We start from the raw sequence: 23,237 nt of genomic DNA, 5'->3' as shown, positions 1-23,237 counted from the left end.
GGGAAGGGCAATTACCGGACCGAGTCGTGACACATCCGGACAGGTGCATCGATAAATATTGCTAAGAGTCGACGGGAGTTTAAGAAAGGACTTAGGAGAGCTCGAAGGGGGAATGAGAAGGCCTTGGCATTTAGGATTAAGGAGAACCCCAAAGCGTTCTATGCGTATGTGAAGAACAGAATGATGACAAGAGTGAAGGTGGGGCCGCTAAAGGATAAAGCCTGGAGGCGGAGGAGGTTGAGGAGGTCCTAAACGAATACTTTGCTTCAGTATTCACAAGTGAAAAGGACCTTGATGAGGCTGAGGAAGAAATAGAACAGGCCTGTGTGCTGGACAATGTGGAATTTAAGGAAGAAGAAGTGTTGGATCTTCTTAAAAACATCAAGATTGCTAAATCCCCAGGGCCGGATGTGATATACCCCAGGTTGCTGTGGGAAGTGAGAGAAGAGATCGCTGTAGCAGTAGCTATGATCTTTGAATCCGCTTTGGCTACAGGGGAAGTGCTGGAGGACTGGAGAATGGCAAATGTAGTTCCCTTGTTTAAAAAAGGTAATAGGGAGAATCCTGGGAACTATAGACCGGTGAGTCTTACGTTGGTGGTCTGCAAACTATTGGAAAGGATTCTTAAGGATAGGATCTACGAGCATTTGGAGAAATACAGTGTATTCAAGGATAGTCAACATGGTTTTGTGAAGGGAAGGTCGTGACTCAGGAGCCTAATTGAGTTTTTTGAAGAGGTGACAAAAGAAATTGATGAGGGTAGAGTGGTAAATGTGGTCTACATAGAATTTAGCAAGGCATTTGACAAGGTCCTCCACGAGAGACTCATCCAGAAAGTCATGAGGCATGGGATCAGTGGAACCTTGGCTGTTTGAATAAAAAATTGGCTTACAGCAAGAAAGTATTCTGCCTGGAGGTCGGTGACAAGTGGAGTGCCTCAGGGATCTGTCCTGGGACCACTGCTCTTTGTGATTTTTATAAATGACCTGGATGAAGAGGCGGAAGGATAGGTGAGTAAGTTTGCTGATGACACGAAGATTGAAGGAGTTGTGGATGGAGCTGTAGGTTGTCGAACGTTACAAGAAGATATAGACAGGATGCAGGGTCGGGCAGAAGGTGGCAGATGGAGTTCAATCTGGATAAGTGTGAGGTGATGCATTTTGAAAGGACAAACCAGAAGGCTGAGTACAGGGTTAATGGTCGGTTACTTTAGCGTGTGGATGAACTGAGGGACCTTGGGATTCAAATCCATACATCCCTTAAGATCGTTGCACAGGTTGATAGGATAGTTAAGAAGGTCTATGGGATGCTAGGCTTCATTAATAGGGGGATTGAGTTCAAGAATAGAGAGGTCAAGTTGCAACTCTACAAATCTCTGGTGCGACCACACTTAGAGTATTCTTAAGTTACTTAGGCACACTTAGAGTTCTGGTCACCTCATTGTAGGAAAGATGTGGAAGCTATGGAGAGGGTGCAGAGGAGGTTTACCAGGATGTTGACTGGATTGGAAAACAAGTCTTATGAGGCAAGGTTAGCAGAGCTGAGACTTTTCTCTTTGGAGCGTAGAAAGATGAGAGGGGACTTGATAGAGGTCTACAAGATTATGGGTGGCATAGATAGGGTGGATAGTCAGTACCTGTTTCCCAGGGCACGAATAGCAAACACCAGAGGGCATATGTACAAAGTTAAGGGAGGGAAGTTTAGGGGAGACATCAGGGGTTAGGATTTTACACAGAGGGTTGTGGGTGCCTGGAATGACTTGCCAGGGATGGTGGTGGAGGCTAAAACATTAGGGGTATTTAAGAGCCTCTTGGACAGGCACATGGATGAAAGAAAAATAGAAGGTTCCGGGGTGGTGTGAGTTTAGTACTGTCTTCTAAGGAATATATCGGTCGGCACAACATCGAGGACTGAAGGGCCTGTACTGTGTAGTAGTATACTAGTGGAATATGCCGAATTTCTTTCGTCTCCTGAGTTAGTAGCAGCATCGATGAGTTTTCTTGACCAGGTCATCCACGTGGTTGGACCGAGGCAGGGTTTGGAGATTTCATACTGAGGAACTTGTTGCTCTCAGCCCTCTCGGCATCAGTACCATTAACTCTGACATGAACATGTGCAATAACTCCGTTAGGACGGCATCTGGAGTATTGTGTTTAATTGTGATCGCCCTTTACAGAGGGGACATGAGGGATTTGGAGAAGCTACAGGAAGAGGTTTATCAGGTTGCTGCCTTGAGTAGAGGAGCACGAATCTTCGATGTCTCAGTAAGCTATATGGTATTGGTATTGTTATGAAAACAGTTAGTCCTGACGAAGGGTCTCGGCCCGAAACGTCAACTGTACTTCTTCCTATAGGTGCTGCCTGGCCTGCTGTGTTCCACCAGCATTTTGTGTGTAAACACAAAGTACACTGCTGATGCTGTGGTCAAATCAAGACGTACAAACAAGCTGGATGAACTCAGCAGGTCGGGCAGCATCCGTTGAATTGAGCAGTCAACATTTCGGGTCGAGATCCTTCGTCAGGACTAAAGAAGGAGGGGGCAGGGACCTTATAAAGAAGGTGGGGGGAGTATGGAAATCCAATCAGAGGAAAGTTCAAGGGGTGGGGAAGGGGAAGCAGAGAGGGGATAGGCAGGAGAGGTGAAGAAAAACACTATGGGTAGTAGAAGAAGGCAGAGTCATGAGAGGTGATAGGGAGCACCGGGAGCACCGGATGCAATAGATTACCCCAACAGACTCACAAGTGAAGTGTTGCCTCACCTGGAAGAACTGTTTGGGGCCCTGAATGGTGGTAAGAGAGGAGGTGTAGGGACAGGTGTAGCACTTGCAGGGATAAGTGCCAGGTGGGAGATCCGTGGGGAGGGACGTGTGGACCAAGCAGTCGCGGAGGGAACGATCCCTGCGAAAAGCAGAGAGGGGTCGAGAGGGAAAGATGTCCTTAGTGTTGGGGTCCTGTTGAAGGTGGCGGAAGTTGTGGAGGATAATATGCTGGATCCGGAGGCTGGTCGGGTGATAGGTGAGGACAAGGGGAACACGGTCCCTGTTGTGGTGATGGGAGGATGGGGTGAGGGCCGAAGTGCGGGAAATGGAGGAGATACGGGTGAGGGCATCATTGATGATGGCAGAAGGGAAACCATGATTCTTAAAGAAAGAGGACATTTGGGATGTCCTGGAACGGAAAGCCTCTTCCATGGAGCAGATGTAGCGGAGACGGAGGAAGTGGGAATAAGGAATAGCATTTTTACATTTGGCAGGGTGGGAAGAGGTATAATCAAGGCAGTTATGAGAGTCAGTGAGTTTATAGAAGATGTCAGTGGACTATCTCCAGCGATGGAGACCGAGAGATCGAGAAAGGGGAGAGAAGTGTCCGAGATGGACCAAGTGAATTTGAGGGCTGGGTGAAAGTTAGAGGCAAAATCAATGAAATTGACGAGCTCAGCATGGGTGCAGGAGGCAGCACCAATGTAGTCGTCAATGTATCGAAGGAAAAGTTGGGGAGCAGTACCAGTGAAGATTTGGAGCATAGACTGCTCCACATGCGTGTGTTGATGTATTTCCAGCATCTGCAGATTTCTTCGTGTTTGCGACATGAAAATTGAGTCGGGGTTTTATAAATAAACAACGAAATTTATTAACCCCTACTCAAAATCATAGAAAAGTAAACAAATCACTAACTTCCCTAATATTGATTGGTACCTGACTAGTTATAATGGTTCAGATGGGGCAGAGTTAGTTAAATGTGTCCAGGACGGATTCCTGTCACAGTATGTTGACAGGCTGACTAGGGGGAATGCCATACTAGATCTAGTATTAGGTAACGAACCGGATCAGGTGACCGCCGCTCCCTGACCTTTAGCATTATCATGAAGAAGGATAGAATCAGAGAGGGCAGGAAAATTTTTAATTGGGGAAGGGCAAATTAAGAGGCTATAAGGCTAGAACTTGCGGGTGTGAATTGGGATGATGTTTTTGCAAGGAAATGTACAATGGACATGTGGCCGATGTTTAGGGATCTTTTGCAGGATGTTAGGGATAAATTTGTACCGGTGAGGAAGATAGAGAATGATAGGGTGAAGGAACCATGGGTGACAGATGAGGTGGAAAATCTAGTCAGGTGCAGAAAAGCAGCATACATGAGGTTTAGGAAGCAAGGATCAGATGGGTCTATCAAGGAATATAGGGTAGCAAGAAAGGAGCTTAAGAAGGGGCTGAGGAGAACAAGAAGGGGGCGTGAGAAGGCCTTGGCAAGTAGGGTAAGGGAAAACACCAAGGCATTATTCAAATATGTGAAGAACAAAAGGATGACAGGAGTGAAGGTAGGACCGATTAGAGAATAGATCTATGGGCATTTAGAGAATCATGGTCTGATCAGGGACTGTCAGCATGACTTTGTGAAGGGCAGATCGTGTCTAACAAGCCTGAGAGAGTTCTTTGGGGAGGTGACCAGGCATGTAGACGAGGGTAGTGCAGTGGATGTGATCTACATGGATTTTAGTAAGGCATTTGGTAAGGTTCCACACGGTAGGCTTATTCAGAAAGTCAGAAGGCATGGAACCAGGGAGGCTTGACCAGGTGGATTCACAATTGTCTTGCCTACAGAAAGCAGAGGGTAATGGTGGAGGGAGTACATTCGGATTGGAGGGTTGTGACTAGTGGTGTCCCACAAGGATCTGTTCTGGGACCTCTACTTTTCGTGAGTTTTATTAACGACCTGGATGTGGGGGTAGAAGGGTGGTTTGGCAAGTTTGCAGACGACACAAAGGTTGGTGGTGTTGTCGAAGATTGCAGAGAGACATTGATAGGATGCAGAAGTGGGCTGAGAAGTGGCAGATGGAGTTCAACCCAGAGAAGTGTGAGGTTGTACACTTTGGAAGGACAAAATCCAAGGCAGAGTACAAAGTAAATGGCAGGATACTTGGTAGTGTAGAGGAGCAGAGGGATCTCGTATTACATGTCCACAGATCCCTGAAAGTTGCCTCACAGGTAGATAGGGTAGTTAAGAAAGCTTATGGAGTGTTAGCTTTCATAAGTCGAAGGATAGAGTTTAAGAGTCGTGAGATAATGATGTATCTCTTTAAAAATCTGGTTCGGCCACACTTGGAGTATTGTGTCCAGTTCTGGTCGAAGGATGTGGAAGCACTGGAAAGAGTACAGAGGAGATTTACCAGGATGCTGCCTGATTTAGAGAGTATGATCAGAGATTAAGGAAGCTAGGACTTTACTCTTTGCAGAGAAGGAGGATGAGAGGAGACATGATAGAGGTATACAAGATAATAAGAGGAATAAATAGAGTGGACAGCCAGCGCCTCTTCCCCAGGGCACCACTGCTCAATACAAGAGGACATGGCTTTAAGGTAAGGGGTGAGAAGTTCAAGGGGGATATTAGAGGAAGGTGTTTCACTCAGAGAGTGGTAGGTGCGTGGAATGCACTGCCTAAGTCAGTGGTGGAGGCAGATACACCAGTGAAATTTAAGAGATTACTAGACAGGTATATGGAGGAATTTAAGGTGGGGGGTATATGGGAGGCAGGATTTAAGGGTCGGCACAACATCGTGGGCCGAAAGGCCTGTATGTGCTTTACTTTTCTATGTTCTATGTTCTATCTCTCTCTTCACTCTCCGATCCCTGTGCCCCCCCCCCACACACAATAACCTGTGCCTTCCTTGCCCCCCCCCACCTGACATAGCGGATCGAGGGGAGGAAGGTGGCCCCAGGACTGGAGTATTTTGGCAGTTCTATCGTCGGGGATACGGACCTGGACGGAGATGGGTTGACGGATCTGGTGGTGGGGGCTCGTGGAGGGATTGTCATCCTAAGGTACCTCCTACAAAATGGAGCGATGGGGGGCTGGAGGGGTGTGGATGGGATAGAGGTAGACGGAGGGCGGAAGTAGGGGCAGGGACGGAGGGAGGGCGTGGGGCGTCGTAGAGATTGGGGCGGATGGAGGAGGAGAGAGGAAGACAGAGCGTGGGAGGGACGTCTTGAGGCATATCTTGGACTTGGGGAGTGAAGTGAAAAACGGAGTTGGAGGGGTTGAGGGTAGGAGGGAGGGAATGACAATGCGGAGTGGGAGAGCAGCATGGGACGACTTGGCCGGTCTCTTTTCCCACTTGTTCATTTCACTCCTCCCTCCTTATCTCGGTCCCCTTCCTCTCCCATCCCTCTGCCCTCCCCATTCAACTTATTTACCCTCTCTCCTCTCTTCGCCTCTCCTCTCTTCGCCTCCCCTCACTCCTTTTCCGCCTCATCGTCTCCACTTCCCACCTTCCACATCACCCCTCCCTCCCTCCCTCCCTCCCTCCATTTCCCCAGGAGTCGTCCGGTTATGGAACTACATCGAGAGTTAAATTTCCAACCGGCGCAGATCCCGTGGCCAGAACCGGACTGTGGGATGGGGAGAACTGAGAGAACGCCTAGCCTCACCGGCCACCTCTGCTTCCTGCTCACCCCCAGCTCCCGCCCACCCCCAGGTGAGTTGGGTGTCCCGACCGTTCACAGATCAGGGGTCCGGTCAGGCTTCAGGATGGAGAGAATTTCAGGGAGGTGCATGTCAGGGGTCAGTAATCAGTGATCGGATCAGGGGTCACGTTAGGGGTCGGATTTGATGTCATGTTTGGTCAAGCGTCAAGGGTTGGAACTGGACTCGGGTCAGCAGTAAGCTCAGGCAGGTCGGTAATCGGTCCAAGAGTCAGATTTGGGGCCAGGGTTTTGGTCAGCAATTGGGACGTTTGTCAGCTCGGGAGAGATAGGTCAGTGATCGGGTCAGGACTCGAATCAATGGTCAGGGGTTCGGACAGCTCATCATAAGATCATGTCCGGGGATGTCAGCGATCAGGGGTCAGCTCAGGGGACAGGTCAGCGATCGTGTGCGGGGTCCGATTTGTGGTCTGTCTCTGTCCTGCCCCTCTGACCCGTTTCTGCTCTCCCCACCTACCCAGGTCCACTGAACGTCACCCTGGCGTTCACGGCAGAGCTCGATCCCGGGAGGCAGCAGAACCGGCTGTGGTTCTCAGCGTCAGGGAGGAAGGTCGTGCAGCAGCTGGCTCTCACCCAACGGAGCAAATGCATCCCGCTGAACATCTCCGTGCAGGTAACACGGACCGTCCCCAGCACCCGTTCCGTTGCGCTGCACTGAGAGCCCAGTGCAGGGCTCCATTGCTGTTATACGGCACCATTCATCTCTCCCCCCGGAATTATGTCCCAGAAAATAAAACGTTCTCCGTCTAAACTCACAGATCCCGTTCAATATCACCTGCAGAGGTGCGCACAGATGCGTCACGGATTTACACCTGGCTGCTGACTTACCAAGGTAGATAGTCAGTGCGGTAGAACAAAGGGATCTGAGAACACAGGACCATAATTAATTGAAAGTGGCGTCACAGGTAGATAGGTGTAAAGAAATCCTTTGACACATTAGCCTTCATAAATCGAAGTTCTGGTACAGGAGATGGGATGTTGTGTTGAAGTTGTATAAGACGTTGGTGAGGCTTAATCTAGAGTGTTGTGTGCAGTTTCGGTCACCTACCTACGGAAAAGATGGAAGTAAGTTTGAAGGCGTGCAGAGAACATTTACAAGGGTGCTGCGGGGTCTGGAGGACCTGAGCTACGTGGAAAGATTGATTGTTAGGACTCTGTTCCTCGGGACGTAGAAGAACCAGCTCTGAGGGGAAATTTGATGGAGGTATATAAAATTATGAAGGATACAGATAGAGTAAGTGCAAGCAGGCTTTGTTTTCACTGAGGTTGGGTGGAACTACAACTCGAGATCACGAGTTAAGCGTGAAAAGTGAAAAGTTTAAGGGGAACATGAGGAGAAGCCTCTTCACTCAGAGGGTTGTGAGACTGTGTAGCGAGCTGCCTGCGCAAGTGGAGCATGCGAGCTCGACTTCAACGTTTAAGAGAAGTTTGAGAGTTATGGAGAGTTTGGAGAAGTTTGAGAAGTTATGCTGAGTTATAATCCAGGAGCAGGCTGATGGGAGCAGGCAGCTGAAATAGCTTGGCACGGACTAGATGGACCTAAGAACTTATTTCTGTGCTGTCTCTATGAAGGTAGTGCTGTGGAAGTGGTATATATGTATTTTAGTATGGCGTTTGGTAAGTTTCCCCATGCTAGGCTCATTCACAAAGCCGTGAGACATGCAATCCAGGGAAGGAAAGCTGGCTGCGTGGATTCGGAAACTCCTCGCCCTCAGAAGGCGGAGGTGGTGGTAGATGGAGCGAATTCTGCTTTGAACTCGATGGCCAGTGGTGTTCCACAGGGATCTGTTCTGGGAATCCTGCACTACGTGATGTTGATTGAGGAAGTGGAAATGTAGAGGGAGTATCAGGTATAAGTCGTTACAGAGTGGTGGGAGCGTTGAACTTGCTGTCGGGGATGGTACTCGATACATACGTTAGGGACATTTAAGAAACTCTTAGATAGGCGCATGGATAGACACACGTTATTGGCCGAATGGCCTGTACTGAGATGTAATTTCCTCTGTTTTATGTGCATGCCTTAACTACTTCCTCTAGCAGCTAGTTCCAAATGGACCTCCAACTGGGTGAAACTGTTGCCCCTCAGGTACCTATTAAGTCTCTCTTATTTCACCTTAAACCTGTGCCCCTTTGGTTCTCAGTACCCCAGCCCCGGGGGGGGGGGGGGGTGGGGGGGAAGACGGCGCACACTCACTCCAGAGAGGGAAGTCCCAACATGTCCAACTCTCTCTATAACCCAGTCCTTCAAGTCCCGGCAACATTCTCGTAAATATTCTCTGCACCTTTTCCAGTTTAACGGCATCTCTCCAGGAGCAGGGCGAGCACCACTGAACACAATACTCCAAGCACGATCCCGAGTAGCATTCCAGCTCCTGTAATCAGTGCCCCCGACTGACGAAGGTTAATGTCCCAAATGCCTTCTTCATCACCCTGTAAACGCTCTGTACGTGGTTTGCCGAAAGATGCCAGTTTCAGGTATCTGTACCCCCGGGTCCCTCTGTTCTGTAACATTCCCCAGGGTCCTATCGTTCTCTGTGAAAGCCCTCCCCGGTCAGTCATCCCGGAATGCAATACCTCGCGTACATCTAAATGAAATTCCACTTTCCGTTGTTCAGCCCAATAACCCAAGGAGAGCTGGTGATGGCGAAGGTGTCTGTGGGCGGTGGGAGGGGATTCGGTGGGTGGGGGAGACGGTGATGGCGGAGGGTGTCCCTGGGCTGTGGGTGGAGATTCGATGGGTGCGGGGAGAGACCATGATGGAGATGTGTTTCTGTTGACTGCGGGTGAAGATTTGGTGGGTGGCGAGAGTCGGTAATGCGGGGAAGAGTCTGTGCAGAGAGTTGACGATGTGGACAATGTCCGTGAGGTGTGGGCGCGGGATTCGACAAGTGGGGGCGAGTGGCTGTGGGGTATGGGAGGGAATTCGGTGGGTGGGGAGGGGGGAGTCGATGATGTGGAGAGTAGCCATGGACTGTGAGAGGGGACTCGGCGGGTGGGCGGGGGAGAGTCGATGCTGGTCGGGGGAGTCCGCGGTCTATAGGACGGGATTTGGTGGGTTGGGAAGGAAGAATCAAAGTCGTGAATGTCCACGGACAGTGGGTGTGGAAGCGGTAGATTGGGACAGAGTCAGCGAGAATGTTTGTGAGCTGTTGGAGAGTATTCATTGGATGGCTGAAGGATCGGTGACGGGTGAAGAGGATGGGGTCTGTGGATGGGGTACTTTCTATCTCAAGCCAACCTGCACCCCTTCTCCCCAAAGGACAGTAACCAAGTGGAATATCAGGTGATTAACTGTACTGTCGATCAGCTCAGCGACCAGGCGGCTCCGACCCTCGTTCTCAGAGGGCAACTCTACATCGATGGTCGGAACAAGGTAAAGCGGGAGAGGGGTGGGGAGGGTGGTGACTACTACAGGGATCAACGGGCGTGTAGTTCCTGAGCGAGTGGTAATTCCCAGTATCTTCAAGCCGCCCGAACCTCACAAACCTATACCTCTCCCATCACAACCCGGACAGAAGATGAACTGGATATTCTACACGGCGTCTGCAGTGCGTATGGACTACACCCAGCCACCCTCCCCACCACCAAGGAAGTGGAGAGCGGGAGTGTCCTATGGCGGGTGTTGTGCGCATGGAAGTGGGGAGATATCCAACACACCCCTGGCCTGTAGCGGTTGGGCTGAGTGAGTCCTGTTTCCAAAGCGGGGAGGCAAGGACACACCCTGACAAGGAATCACTCTCCAACTCCTGTTTCACTTCCAGGACAGGATGGGGAAGTATGAGCTGCGTACTTCGGGAATCATGGACTTTGACAGGCGGAGGTACTACCAAGGCGAGGAGGGAACCGAGGGAGAGACCCTGCTCCGAGCGCACGTGGGTACAATACCAGGGCGGGATCAGCTGTCGGCACCCACCCCTTCCAAATCTCGGTGATCCCACTACCTTCCCCTATATCCCTCCCAATTTTCGTGCCTCCCTCCTTTTCCTACACACCTTCCCGTACGAGTGACCCGTTCCTTCTCCATCATTCCTCCTCGGCTCCGTTAACATCTTTGTCAGCTACACGCATCCCGGTCTCCCAGCCCTCTCCATCCTCCACATTGATCTCTCCACTACACCCCTCTCCGACTCTGTGATCCCTTTCCTCCCTTTCACCCCTTCCGATCTCCGTGAGCCACCACCGCCACCGCCACTGCACCCTCTCCGACTCCATGACCCGCTCCCTCCCTTTCCCCTTATGATCTGTGAAGACTCCAGGCGCACTGATACCGTATTCATATGTGAACTCTCCTGTCCTTTCAGATTGTGACCGTCATTGAACCTCTGGTCGAAGTGGATTCTTTGCCGTACATCGTCGGAGGGACGGCTGGTGGATTCGTAATTCTGCTCCTGGTTGGGATCATTTTCTACAAGGTCTCCTATTAGCCGCAATTTTGCTGTGAATTTCACCTGCTTTCGGAGGGTCGCCACTCAGCCCAGCGCCCTGTGTATCCCTACGGACGTTAATCCAGCTCCCTTACACCATTCCTCGGTGATCCCTCTCCCCAGCTTCCTGTATCACTGACTATATCTCCACTGACATTATTCCAACTTCCCCACATCGTACTACTGTGATCCCTCTCCCCAGCGTCCTGTATCACTGACTATATCTCCACTGACATTATTCCAACTTCCCCACATCGTCCTACTGTGATCCCTCTCCCCAGCGTCCTGTATCACTGACTATATCTCCACTGACATTATTCCAACTTCCCCACATCGTCCTACTGTGATCCCTCTCCACAGCGTCCTGTATCACTGACTATATCTCCACTGACATTATTCCAACTTCCCCACATCGTCCTACTGTGATCCCTCTCCACAGCGTCCTGTATCACTGACTATATCTCCACTGACATTATTCCAACTTCCCCACATCGTCCTACTGTGATCCCTCTCCCCAGCGTCCTGTATCACTGACTATATCTCCACTGACATTATTCCAACTTCCCCACATCGTCCTACTGTGATCCCTCTCCACAGCGTCCTGTATCACTGACTATATCTCCACTGACATTATTCCAACTTCCCCACATCGTCCTACTGTGATCCCTCTCCACAGCGTCCTGTATCACTGACTATATCTCCACTGACATTATTCCAACTTCCCCACATCGTCCTACTGTGATCCCTCTCCACAGCGTCCTGTATCACTGACTATATCTCCACTGACATTATTCCAACTTCCCCACATCGTCCTACTGTGATCCCTCTCCCCAGCGTCCTGTATCACTGACTATATCTCCACTGACATTATTCCAACTTCCCCACATCGTCCTACTGTGATCCCTCTCCACAGCGTCCTGTATCACTGACTATATCTCCACTGACATTATTCCAACTTCCCCACATCGTCCTACTGTGATCCCTCTCCCCAGCACCATGTTGATGACTCTATCCCCATCGACGTTAATCCAGCACGCACACACCATCCCTCAGACCGCTCTCTCCCAGCGCCATGTTGATGACTCTATCCTCATCGACGTTAATCCAGCACCCACACACCATCCCTCAGACCGCTCTCCTCCAGCGCCATGTTGATGACTCTACACCATCCCTCAGACCGCTCTCTCCCAGCGCCATTTCGCTGATTTTAGCTAGCCGCATTGATATTAAACCAGCTCCCTCACGCCGTCCCTCTCCACAGCGCCGTAACGCTGACTACATCCCCCTGATGTTAATCCATCTCTCTCACTAACCCCCCACCCCCACCGCACCACACTGAAGTTAATGCAGCTGTTTATTTGTATTCGTTAGGTTGGATTTTTTAAACGCGGGTACAGGGACATCATGAAAGACGGATGTCAGGATGATCAGTGCAATGAGCCCCTGAACCAACCGGCCCCTCCACCGACGGAAACATGAATTGCCACTTACTTTCCAATTCTCTCAATTCCTTCCCGCTGAAGCCTTTTGGATTCAGATCCCCCGGCGTAGCTGATAATATCATGATCACTCTTCCCCACGGCAATGGAACAACTATCTCAATCGGAGAAAATTGGATGGGCAGATACGAGTCCTGGTTCCTTCCCGGAATGCCTACTCTACCGCTTGGTGGGTATTGTGCGACTTCTGATGTTGCTTTCTGAGATGGGACTTCGTTCAGTTCGGTTGCCGTTCTGTGAGGAGTCTCTGTATTTATTCCCCGTGAAATGGGTGGGTTTCCTCCGGGTGCTCCGGTTCCCTCCCACGATCCAAAGACGTAGCACGTGGGCTAATTGGGTATTGTAAATTGCGCCCCTCCCTTCCGTGATTAGGTTGGTGTTAATCGGGCTGGGGCAGCACATTTGGAAGAGATGGAAAGATGTTGTATTACTGAATGAATAATGAAATAAACGGATGAATGCCAGTGCTGAGTTCATCGCCAGCTGTGCGAATACACGTCTGCACAAGTACAAAGAAAACATTTCTTGCAGCAGCATCAGATTCACAACATTCACGAGAAAGAACAATAAATTAAGCATTATTTTACAAGAAAACACATCTAGAACAAAAATTAATGCCAATTGTAGTGCAGGGTTGTCACGGTGGTTTGGACTTGAGGAAGTGACTGGAGATATATCGGTCGTTTCATGAACCGAACGGTTGAAGGGAAGCAACTGTTCCTGAACCCGGTGGTGTGGGACTTCAGGCTTCTATACCTCCTGCCCGATGCGAGCTGCGAGAAAATGGTGTGGCCCAAATGGTGCGGGATCTCTTATGCTCGATCTCAATACGTCTTCTTAACCACCCTAAAGCACACCCGACTTGTTCGATACATTAACACTCGGGGATTTGAAAACTAGTGTGGGGGTGGCTGTGCTGCCTCATGAGCCGATTCGAAGCCAACCCCGAGTTTCCCATCACTGTCCCCTCTTTGCGAAGCGAATAGTTGTTTCGCACCAGTTCTGATCTGTGGGGTTGGAGCTCCTTTGACGAGTCAGAACCGTTTCCCGGGACAGTCAGCACCTCCTCATGCTGTCTACCGGCTGGGGAGCCCAGCTGTGCCAATGGAGAAATAGACTCTGTGGACTATCAGTGTTAGGGTCTTCCATGGAGTATATTCTGTTGACTGACGCTACATTAAGTAGACTACGGCCAGCTGCGTGCATCGCAAGGAGTCACGGCGGCCTCATTCGCAGGCAGAGGGCTTAAATAGGCTCTAATACACCAGGGATCAATTAGACATTGTTTCTACAATGGAGGCTCAGTAGGCACTATTGTACAATGGAGATTATTAAAGTCTGTAATATTATCCAATTAAGTAGACAGCCTGAGGGGTTCAGTGGACTGTTTAGTACAAAAGGTATTAGTAGATTCTGCGGGCAGTCGGGGTTAAGTTGGACTCTCTATTGTAATAGGTTTAAATCGACTCTGCTACAATGGGGTTAAGTAGATTCTGTAGTACAATGGGGTTAAGTAGATTCTGTGGTACAATGGGGTTAAGTAGATTCTGTAGTACAATGGAGTTAAGTAGATTCTGTAGTACAATGGGGTTAAGTAGATTCTGTATTACAATGGAGTTAAGTAGATTCTGTGGTACAATGGGGTTAAGTAGATTCTGTGGTACAATGGGGTTAAGTAGATTCTGTAGTACAATGGGGTTAAGTAGATTCTGTAGTACAATGGAGTTAAGTAGATACTGTAGTACAATGGAGTTAAGTAGATTCTGTAGTACAATGGAGTTAAGTAGATTCTGTGGTACAATGGGGTTAAGTAGATTCTGTAGTACAATGGGGTTAAGTAGATTCTGTAGTACAATGGGGTTAAGTAGATTCTGTAGTACAATGGGGTTAAGTAGATTCTGTAGTACAATGGGGTTAAGTAGATTCTGTAGTACAATGGGGTTAAGTAGATTCTGTAGTACAATGGAGTTAAGTAGATACTGTAGTACAATGGAGTTAAGTAGATTCTGTAGTACAATGGAGTTAAGTAGATTCTGTGGTACAATGGGGTTAAGTAGATTCTGTAGTACAATGGGGTTAAGTAGATTCTGTAGTACAATGGGGTTAAGTAGATTCTGTAGTACAATGGAGTTAAGTAGATTCTGTGGTACAATGGGGTTAAGTAGATTCTGTAGTACAATGGGGTTAAGTAGATTCTGTAGTACAATGGGGTTAAGTAGATTCTGTGGTACAATGGGGTTAAGTAGATTCTGTAGTACAATGGGGTTAAGTAGATTCTGTAGTACAATGGGGTTAAGTAGATTCTGTAGTACAATGGGGTTAAGTAGATTCTGTAGTACAATGGAGTTAAGTAGATTCTGTGGTACAATGGGGTTAAGTAGATTCTGTAGTACAATGGGGTTAAGTAGATTCTGTAGTACAATGGAGTTAAGTAGATTCTGTAGTACAATGGAGTTAAGTAGATTCTGTAGTACAATGGGGTTAAGTAGATTCTGTAGTACAATGGAGTTAAGTAGATTCTGTAGTACAATGGGGTTAAGTAGATTCTGTAGTACAATGGAGTTAAGTAGATTCTGTAGTACAATGGAGTTAAGTAGATTCTGTAGTACAATGGGGTTAAGTAGATTCTGTAGTACAATGGAGTTAAGTAGATTCTGTAGTACAATGGAGTTAAGTAGATTCTGTAGTACAATGGGGTTAAGTAGATTCTGTAGTACAATGGAGTTAAGTAGATTCTGTGGTACAATGGGGTTAAGTAGATTCTGTAGTACAATGGGGTTAAGTAGATTCTGTAGTACAATGGGGTTAAGTAGATTCTGTAGTACAATGGGGTTAAGTAGATTCTGTAGTACAATGGAGTTAAGTAGATTCTGTGGTACAATGGGGTTAAGTAGATTCTGTAGTACAATGGGGTTAAGTAGATTCTGTAGTACAATGGAGTTAAGTAGATACTGTAGTACAATGGAGTTAAGTAGATTCTGTAGTACAATGGGGTTAAGTAGATTCTGTAGTCAGCAGTGGACAACTAGAATTAAGAAGATTCGCTACACAGAAGGGTTTAAATAGATTCCAGATCAATGGGCTCTGCAGACAATAGGGGTTAAGTTGATTGTATGGTACTTTAAGGGTTAAGAAGACTCAGGGATTAAATATGCTCCGATGCTAAAATATCCAGGGGAAACTGCCCAGAGATATGCAGGGAGAGATTGGGCAAGTGGTTGGGGTAGGGAGAGGGACATCGGGAGGGTGGGGCCGTGATTATGGGGCGTGGGTCTAGTCCAAAAGTCACTCCCAATCACCACACCTCTTCCCAGGTTTTGTGACAATCCTTCATGATCCCTCCTCACATTGGCCTCAGCACATCCTTCCCTCAACTCCACCCGCTCACGTTCCCCCATTTCTTCATACCAATTGAACGGAAGCATATCCTGGTTGTGAAATATACTTCATTAAAAAGTTATTTTGGGTTGGGGTGGGGTTGTGGAGGGTGAAGGGGAGAAGGCATGTCTTTGGAGGGTAGGGGTTAGACGTAATGAGGAACCCCCCCCCCCTCACTTCATCAGACGATTCTGAGCCCGGTGGGGGTCCGACATCAGTTCCTCCCAAACTGACTTTAGGTGGTGGATGAATTCCTCAATCTGGAGAAAGGAGACGGGAAAGAAAGGGGTGGGGGAAGAGGAATGGGGGAGAAAGAAGCGGAAGCGAAGGAGAGTGGAAAAGAGGAGCCGAGGGGGAGAGGGGGAGGGAGATTGGAACCGAGGAGATGGGCAAGAGAGGAGGAATGATCAGGTGGTTACACTACACAATTCCCCCTCCCACCTCTTTCCTCCTTCTCTTTCCCCCACCTCCTCTCTCCTCCTAACTCCCCTTCTACTCCTTTCTTCTTTCCTCCCTCACCGCCTCTCCTCCCACCCATCTTGGCTCTCACCTCTCCCTCCCTATCTACTCTCCCATTGACCCCTCCCCTCCACACCCTTCCCCCTTTGCCCCTCGCTTCCTTTCTTCTATTTTTCCATCTCTCCTTCCACCAACCACCCCACCCCACCACCTCCCCGCTGACGCAGCCACTTTCTGGAGCTGTGGAGGTTGTCGTTGGTAGGGTGTTAGTGAAGGAGAATCCCGTAGCGAGGCCATGTCCTCTTCTCCCATCACCCCTCACCCATCCACCACACCCTCCCCTCCCCTCCGCTCCTCTCTTCCATCTTCACCCTCCCATTCCTACTCCCCACAGTCGTTTCCACCTACTCCACTTGCCTTCTCCTCTGCCAACCCTAGCTTCCTTCTCCCTCTACACGCACCCGCCACCAACCACTTCCCTCCCCCTTGCCTCCCTACCTCCCTCCCCTTCCCCTCCACGCATATCCCATCTTCTCGAGGCCAGAGATTGTTGTCGGGGGGCAGTAAATGAGCTTCTAACAGGGAGACAGCCCCCTCTTGTACCTCCCTTCCCTCGTTTTCCCCCTCCACTCTCCTTCCAGGTCCTCCTCACTCCTTCCTCCATTCTCCGCCCCTTCCCCTCTTCCATCACTCCTCCACCTCTCTTTCCTCACTTCTCCTCATCTCCTATCCTGCCTATCCTTATACTGACTTCTGTAGCCCCCGGAGTTTGTCTGTGGGGACTGAGAATGAGTGAGCATCCCTCAGGGAGCCTTCTCCTCAGCAATCCCTCCCACCAACCCCTCCCTCCTCCCACTCATCTGTACTCCTCGCCCCCTGCTTTCATTTCCCCTCCCCTCCACCTCTCCCTCCCTTTTCTCCCTCTCTCCTTCCCCTCTACTCTTCCATTTCCTCTCCTCCCCATACCCCTCTCCCCTCCCTCGCCCTCCCTCATCTCTCCCATCTCCCTCTGTCGTCCGTCCTTCCATCCTCTGTCTTCCCCCCCCCCCCACCTTCTCTCCCTCCTCCGCACCCCGCCCTTCCTTCGCCGTGCCCCCACCTTCTGAAGTTGCCAGAGAGTGTCGATGGAGGTGAGTGAGGGAGCCTCCTCCAGTGATCCGGCCACCAGCTGGTACAGATTCAGCGTCGCCATCTTCACTGTGCCCAGCACTAGCGTCTGCCTCGCCGCGGTGTTCTGAATGTGTGTCCAGACCGCATCCTGGGGATCAGGGTTCAACGAAATATCACTACAGGCTCGGGTCAGAAGTCAGTGGGAGGTCACGGTGGTTCGGGTTCGGCGAGAGGTCACAGGCCGGAGCGGGGCAGAAGGAGAGGTCACGCATGGTCAAGGCACAGGAAGAAGTCATGGAAGGTCGGGATTCAGGGAGAGATCATTGGGGATCGCGGTCAGTCCGAGCACAGGGAGAAGTCACAGAGTGCCAGGGCTCATCGACAGGTTGTGGGGGGGGGGGGGTCAGTCAGAAGTCACGAGGCCGGAGCAAATTGAAGAGCGCGGAGAGAAACGGAGCAGGGAGAGGTTACAGGGGTGCAGTCAGAGTAACAGGTCATCGAGGGTCAGTGTTTGAGGTCAGGGTTAGAGGCGAGGGCCGGGGTCAGGAGGCCGCGTCAGGGGTGATGGCTCAGAGTGGCAGCGCAGGGGCAAGGTCTCAGCGGTCAAGCGTGAAGCGGTAACGGTCGCTGATCAGGGTGAGGGTACAGAGTTCAGCAGCGTTAGGGGTCAGGTGTCGAGAGTCGGGATAAGGTGACAGTGACTGGGGCTGAGGTGAGGTGTGAAGGGTTTGTGGTGAGATGTCAGAGGTTGAGGAGTCACGATTGAGGGTCCGGGGGGTGTTTCGGGATCGGTGGTGAGGGGCTGCAGGTGAGAGGTCACGTCGGGCTGAGGTATCGGCGCCGGGGTTCCTCCGGAAGAGGCTGCGGCACGGGCGGATCGGGGTGAGGGTCGGGGGTCGAGGTCAGGTATCAGGATGTGGTCTCGGATAATCACCCAGCGGAGGCTGCGGCTCCGGGCCGCCTCAAGTTGGGCCTGCAGGTCGGCCAGCCGGTTGCTGAGCTGCAATCGCTCGTCGCTCGTCTCCTCCAGGTAGCGGCCTAGCCGCGCCTTGCGGCGCTCACGCTCCTCATGGCCTTCCTGCACCAGCCGCAGCAGCGCCTCGTGGGTGGAGACCAGCGCCCGGTATCGCACTGGCACTTCGGACAGCTCCCGGAACTGGCAGGCGGGGAGATGGAGATCAGGGATGAGGGGGAGAGATTAGGGAAAAGAGACTGAGGGGCCAGAGATCCAGCGGTAAAAGGTCAGGCGGTGAGTGGACGAGTGGATAGGGGTGAGGGGATAAAGAGCAGGTGACAGAGGTGGGGATAGAATAGAGGGGCTGAGGTCAAGGGTGAAAGCCTGAAGGGGAGAAAGGTCAGCGGGCCAGAGGTTGAAGCAATAGAGGTCAAGAGTGAAAAGTCGAGGGGAAAGAAGTCGGGGCGGAGGTCAGAGGGTGAGCGGTCAAGGGGATAAAAGTCAGGGATTAAGAGGTTGGGGGAAAGTTTGAGGGAAGAAAGAACTCGGGAGGTTGAATCTGAGAGGTTGAGGGGTGAGAGGTTAGGGTAGGCGAGGTCGAGGTCATAGAGATGGGGAGTGTGAAGCCGAGGGCACGGTTACGAGAAAGGACAAGGAGATACTGGTCAAATAATGAGAGGCCGAGAGGATAGAGGTCATGGATAAGATGTCAGCGGTGAGAGGTTAGGGACGCTTCGGGCCAGGGGCAGCACGAGAGTTCAGGGTTGAGGGGCTGGAGGCGAGGATTCGGGTCAGTTGTGGGGTGAGAGGTCGGGGAATGAGGGGTCGGGGTTGAGAGGTCGGGGCTGAGGGGTCGGTGAAAGGGTAGGTATGAAGAGTTAGAGTGAGAGGTTAGGTAGTGAGGAGTCGGAAGTCACGGGCCGTACCATGCCGCCGGGGCGCAACAAGAGCTGAACAAATTCGGGGAAGCGGGCATTGGCAGCGAGCGAGCGACGGAGCGTGTCCCGGTATGCATGAAGCTCCCCGAGTCGGACCCGCAGCTGCTCGACCTCGATCCGCCGCTGCACCCGCAGGCGACCCTCCGTCTCCGCCCGCCACAGTGCCCGAGCACGCTTCCGCTCGTTCTCCTGGGGTGGAGCATTAGAAAGGGATGAGGCGGAGAGACAAGGGTCAAGGAGTCAGCAAGAAGGTTCAAGTATTCAGGGATCGGGATGGGGAATCAGATTGAGGGCGGGGTAAGAAGGACAGGTCGAGATTCGGAGAAGGGGTCAAAAGTCAGAAGGAAAGAGGTCGGCGGGTCAGGGGTTTAGAGATGGGGGTGATGGGTCCAGAGAGTTCAAATAGAAACATAGAAAATAGGTGCAGGAGTAGGCCATTCGGCCCTTCGAGCCTGCACCGCCATTCAGTATGATCATGGCTGATCATCCAACTCAGAACCCTGCACCTGCTTTCTCTCCATACTCCCTGATCCCTTTAGCCACAAGGACCATATCTAACTTCCTCTTAAATATAGCCAATGAACCGGCCTCAACTGTTTCCTGTGGCAGAGAATTCCACAGATTCACCACTCTCTGTGTGAAGAAGTTTTTCCTCATCTCGGACCTAAAAGGCTTCCCCTTTATCCTTAAACTGTGACCCCCTGTTCTGGACTTCCCCAACATCGGAAACAATCTTCCTGCATCTAGCCTGTCCAATCCCTTTAGAATTTTATACGTTTCAATAAGATCCCCCCTCAATCTTCTAAATTCCAGTGAGTATAAGCCTAGTTGATCCAGTCTTTCTTCATATGAAATTCCTGCCATCCCAGGAATCAATCTGGTGAACCTTCTCTGTACTCCCTCTATGGCAAGAAATGAGGAATCGGTGGTCGGAGGGGTTGGCGTCAGAGGTTAAAGATAAGATAGAAAGGTCAGAAGTCAGACAGGTCGGAGTTCACAGTGGATCAGAGGGCGGAGTCAGAGTTCAGAGAGAGTGGTCAGAAGTCGGAAAGCGGTTTCGAGGGTCAATTGGTCAAAGTGAGGGGGTCAGGGTCCAGACGAAGGGGTTGGTGGGTCAAAGGGAGGTGTCACAGGGAAGGGTCAGGGGTGATTAGAAGAGAGGTCGAAATGTTGCAGGGCAAAGGGAGTGTGGGATGGTTCATTGTGATAATGGGAGGGGTCGGTGGGGGAGATGAGTCGGGATCAGTATTGTATCTCCTTTGCTATCACAGAGTTCATCCCACCTCATCGTTCACTACCTCTTTCCCTTTCTCCCTCCCTCCACCCGACCACTTCCCCTCTCCCTTTTCCCTTCTCCCCCTCTCTCTCCTCCCCTTCCCCTCTCCTTTCTCCCTCAGCTTTCCTTTCCCTTTTCATCCTCCATCTCTCTCTTCCTCACCTCACCACATTTCTTCACACTCAATCTCCTCGTCCTTCTCTCCCTCTCCATTGCTCGAACCACTCCCACTCCCCACCCCACTACCTGGATGAAGTTGTCGAATTTGAGAATCTGCTCTTTCATCTGGTCACAGCGCTTGGTAAAGTTCTGCTTCCACAGACGCATTCTCTCCATCTTAACGTGGAATTCCTGGCGGGGGAATCACGCAGATAGTCGATGTTTCACTAGTCGATGTGACGCGACAGTGCGAAGAGAGTTTCACTCCGTGTCTGACCCCAGAAGTGTGAGATGGGGCGGTGTGGAGGGAGCGCCACCTAGTGTCTGACCCCGGGAGTGTGTGATGGGACGGTGTGGAGGGAGTTTCACTCTGTCTGACCCCGGGAGTGTGTGATGGGACGGTGTGGAGGGAGTTTCACTCTGTCTGACCCCGGGAGTGTGTGATGGGACGGTGTGGAGGGAGTTTCACTCTGTCTGACCCCGGGAGTGTGTGATGGGACGGTGTGGAGGGAGTTTCACTCTGTCTGACCCCGGGAGTGTGTGATGGGACGGTGTGGAGGGAGTTTCACTCTGTCTGACCCCGGGAGTGTGTGATGGGACGGTGTGGAGGGAGTTTCACTCTGTGTCTGACTGCGGGAGTGTGTGGTGGGACGGTGTGGAGGGAGTTTCACTGCGTCTGACTGCGGGAGTGTGTGATGGGACGGTGTGGAGGAGACTCTATCTTTTACCTGTCTCTGGGTGTCGAGGGCTTGGTTTATATCCATCCCAAGCCTCCTCTTGGCGAGCAGTTGAGTGGAACTGGACAATGAATCATCGTGCGGAAGTTTCCTAGGTCAATACATTCCTCATTTAGTGTGCCAGACAGACCTGGGGGATTGACGGGGAGGGAGCGGCCACAGAGACCCCTCCCTTCACTGGTGTAGGGTGGGAGGGGTTCGGAGAGAACGATATAAGGGACGAGGGACTCACGGTGACGGTGAGTTGTGAAGGGGAGGGATGGGATTACGAAGACGGGGCTGCAGATATGGGAAAGGATACAGAGAATGAGGGGTGGAAGGGAGGGAGGTGTCACTGAGATGGAGAAGGTATGGTGGGGAGGGTAACTGGAGAGACCTGGCGGGAGATGGGGGTGGGGAGGAGGGAGTTCCGGAGCGTACAGTGATGCGAGGATGTGCAATTGTTGGAGAAGGGGAGAAGGCCAGCCGGTGTTGAGTGAGATAAGAGGAGGGGTGGAGAGACGGGGAGAGATAAGTGAGAAGGGGAGGAAGAGAGAGACGGGAGAGGGAGCTATGATACCGAGGGAAAGGGAAAGAGATGAGGAGGGGGAGAGTCAGAAACAAAGGGAGGAGACAGGCGGGAAGGGGATATTGACGGGAGGAAGAGAGAGGCAGAGAAGGCGCTGGGGCAGAGAGACGGACGGAGGGTAAGGGGAGAAGGCAGAGGGATGAGAGACGGGAAGGGGAGCAGACGGGCGGATAAAGGTATAGAGACGAGGTGGGTGGGAGTGATGGGTATAAAGACAGGGAAGGTTGAGAGACACCGGGGTTTAGAGACAGGAGGAGGAGTGGGGAGATGAAAAGGGGATGGACAGACACCAGTGGGACGAGGCAAACGGGAGGGCGAGAGGGGAAGCAGGCTTTGAGAGACAGGAAGGCGGGAGAGTTGAGGGACTGAGGAAAGTGACGGATGGGAGACAGATAGGGGCGAGAGAAGGGAAAGGGGGAGAGAGACGGGGGGGGGTGGTTGAGAGATAGGGAGGGGTGGTGTCGGGAACATTTACTGTAACAGTTCCTCCCGGTACTGGCTCCGGAAATGTTCGGACAGTCGGAGACTGGTATCCATATTTATGCGTCCGGAGGGTCGATTCGGTGTCTCCCCCTCCCCCACCGGAACACCAACCCCGAATCGAAAGATGCAACCTGCGCCGTCGCCTCGGCAACCGGAAGCCCAATCAGCGCTCCCAGTACCCCCTCCCCCACCTTCCCACTTCGTCCTTCCACTCACTCAATTCCCCACATTTCTCACCGCCCCTTCTCTCACATCCTTCTGCCCTCAGATTCCCACTTTGAACTCTATTCATACTCACCCACACTCCCGTTTCCCCTCCTCTCACTAACCCCCTGCCTCACGCACTCCACTTCCTTCTCATCTCCCTCTGGCCATCCCTCACCATCATCCCCTCCCTCATCACCAATCCCTTTACTCGCACACTCCTCTCAGTCCCTCACACACTGGGAGCAAATTACCCCACCGCCTGCACGGGAGCGGACAGTTCACAGAAAAGCCACTGGGACATGGAGAGTATGGATCTCTCACACACTCTCTCTCAGTATCCCTCTCTCTCTCTCTCACACACACACACAGTACAGTTCTCTCTCTCTCACACACAGTACAGGTCTCTCTCTCACTTTCACACACACACACAGAGTACAGTTCTCGCTCTCTCTCACACATACAGTAGTTCTCTCTCACACATACAGTACAGGTCTCACACACAGTACAGTTCTCTCTCTCACACACACAGTACTGGTCTCTCTCTCTCTCACACACACACTAGTTTTCT

General features: G+C 51.3%; 2 protein-coding genes across 2 annotated transcripts; one reads left to right on the top strand and one right to left on the bottom strand.

The window, feature by feature from the left end:
- Nucleotides 1-9,498: 9,498 nt before the first annotated feature.
- On the top strand, nt 9,499-12,863 carry LOC140719007 (integrin alpha-X-like). The gene is made up of 4 exons (XM_073033316.1): nt 9,499-9,849; nt 10,238-10,348; nt 10,778-10,888; nt 12,272-12,863. Exons 1-4 carry the CDS (start codon nt 9,688-9,690, stop codon nt 12,377-12,379), a joined length of 492 nt encoding a protein of 163 aa, XP_072889417.1. The 5' UTR covers nt 9,499-9,687; the 3' UTR covers nt 12,380-12,863.
- A 2,965-nt stretch (nt 12,864-15,828) lies between these two features.
- Nucleotides 15,829-23,192, bottom strand: LOC140719012 (coiled-coil domain-containing protein 42-like). The gene is made up of 7 exons (XM_073033330.1): nt 22,455-23,192; nt 21,403-21,502; nt 20,762-20,866; nt 19,228-19,428; nt 18,281-18,502; nt 17,336-17,494; nt 15,829-16,037 (listed from the first exon to the last, which is right to left on the bottom strand). The coding sequence occupies exons 1-7, from the start codon at nt 22,514-22,516 to the stop codon at nt 15,951-15,953; spliced, it is 936 nt and encodes a 311-aa protein (XP_072889431.1). The 5' UTR covers nt 22,517-23,192; the 3' UTR covers nt 15,829-15,950.
- Between the last annotated feature and the right edge of the window lie 45 nt (nt 23,193-23,237).

This window comes from Hemitrygon akajei, chromosome 31 (genome assembly GCF_048418815.1).
Source record: "Hemitrygon akajei chromosome 31, sHemAka1.3, whole genome shotgun sequence".
NCBI lineage: Eukaryota > Metazoa > Chordata > Chondrichthyes > Myliobatiformes > Dasyatidae > Hemitrygon > Hemitrygon akajei.
Note: the sequence above shows the minus strand (reverse complement) of the source record. Positions and strands in the feature narration are given on the sequence as shown.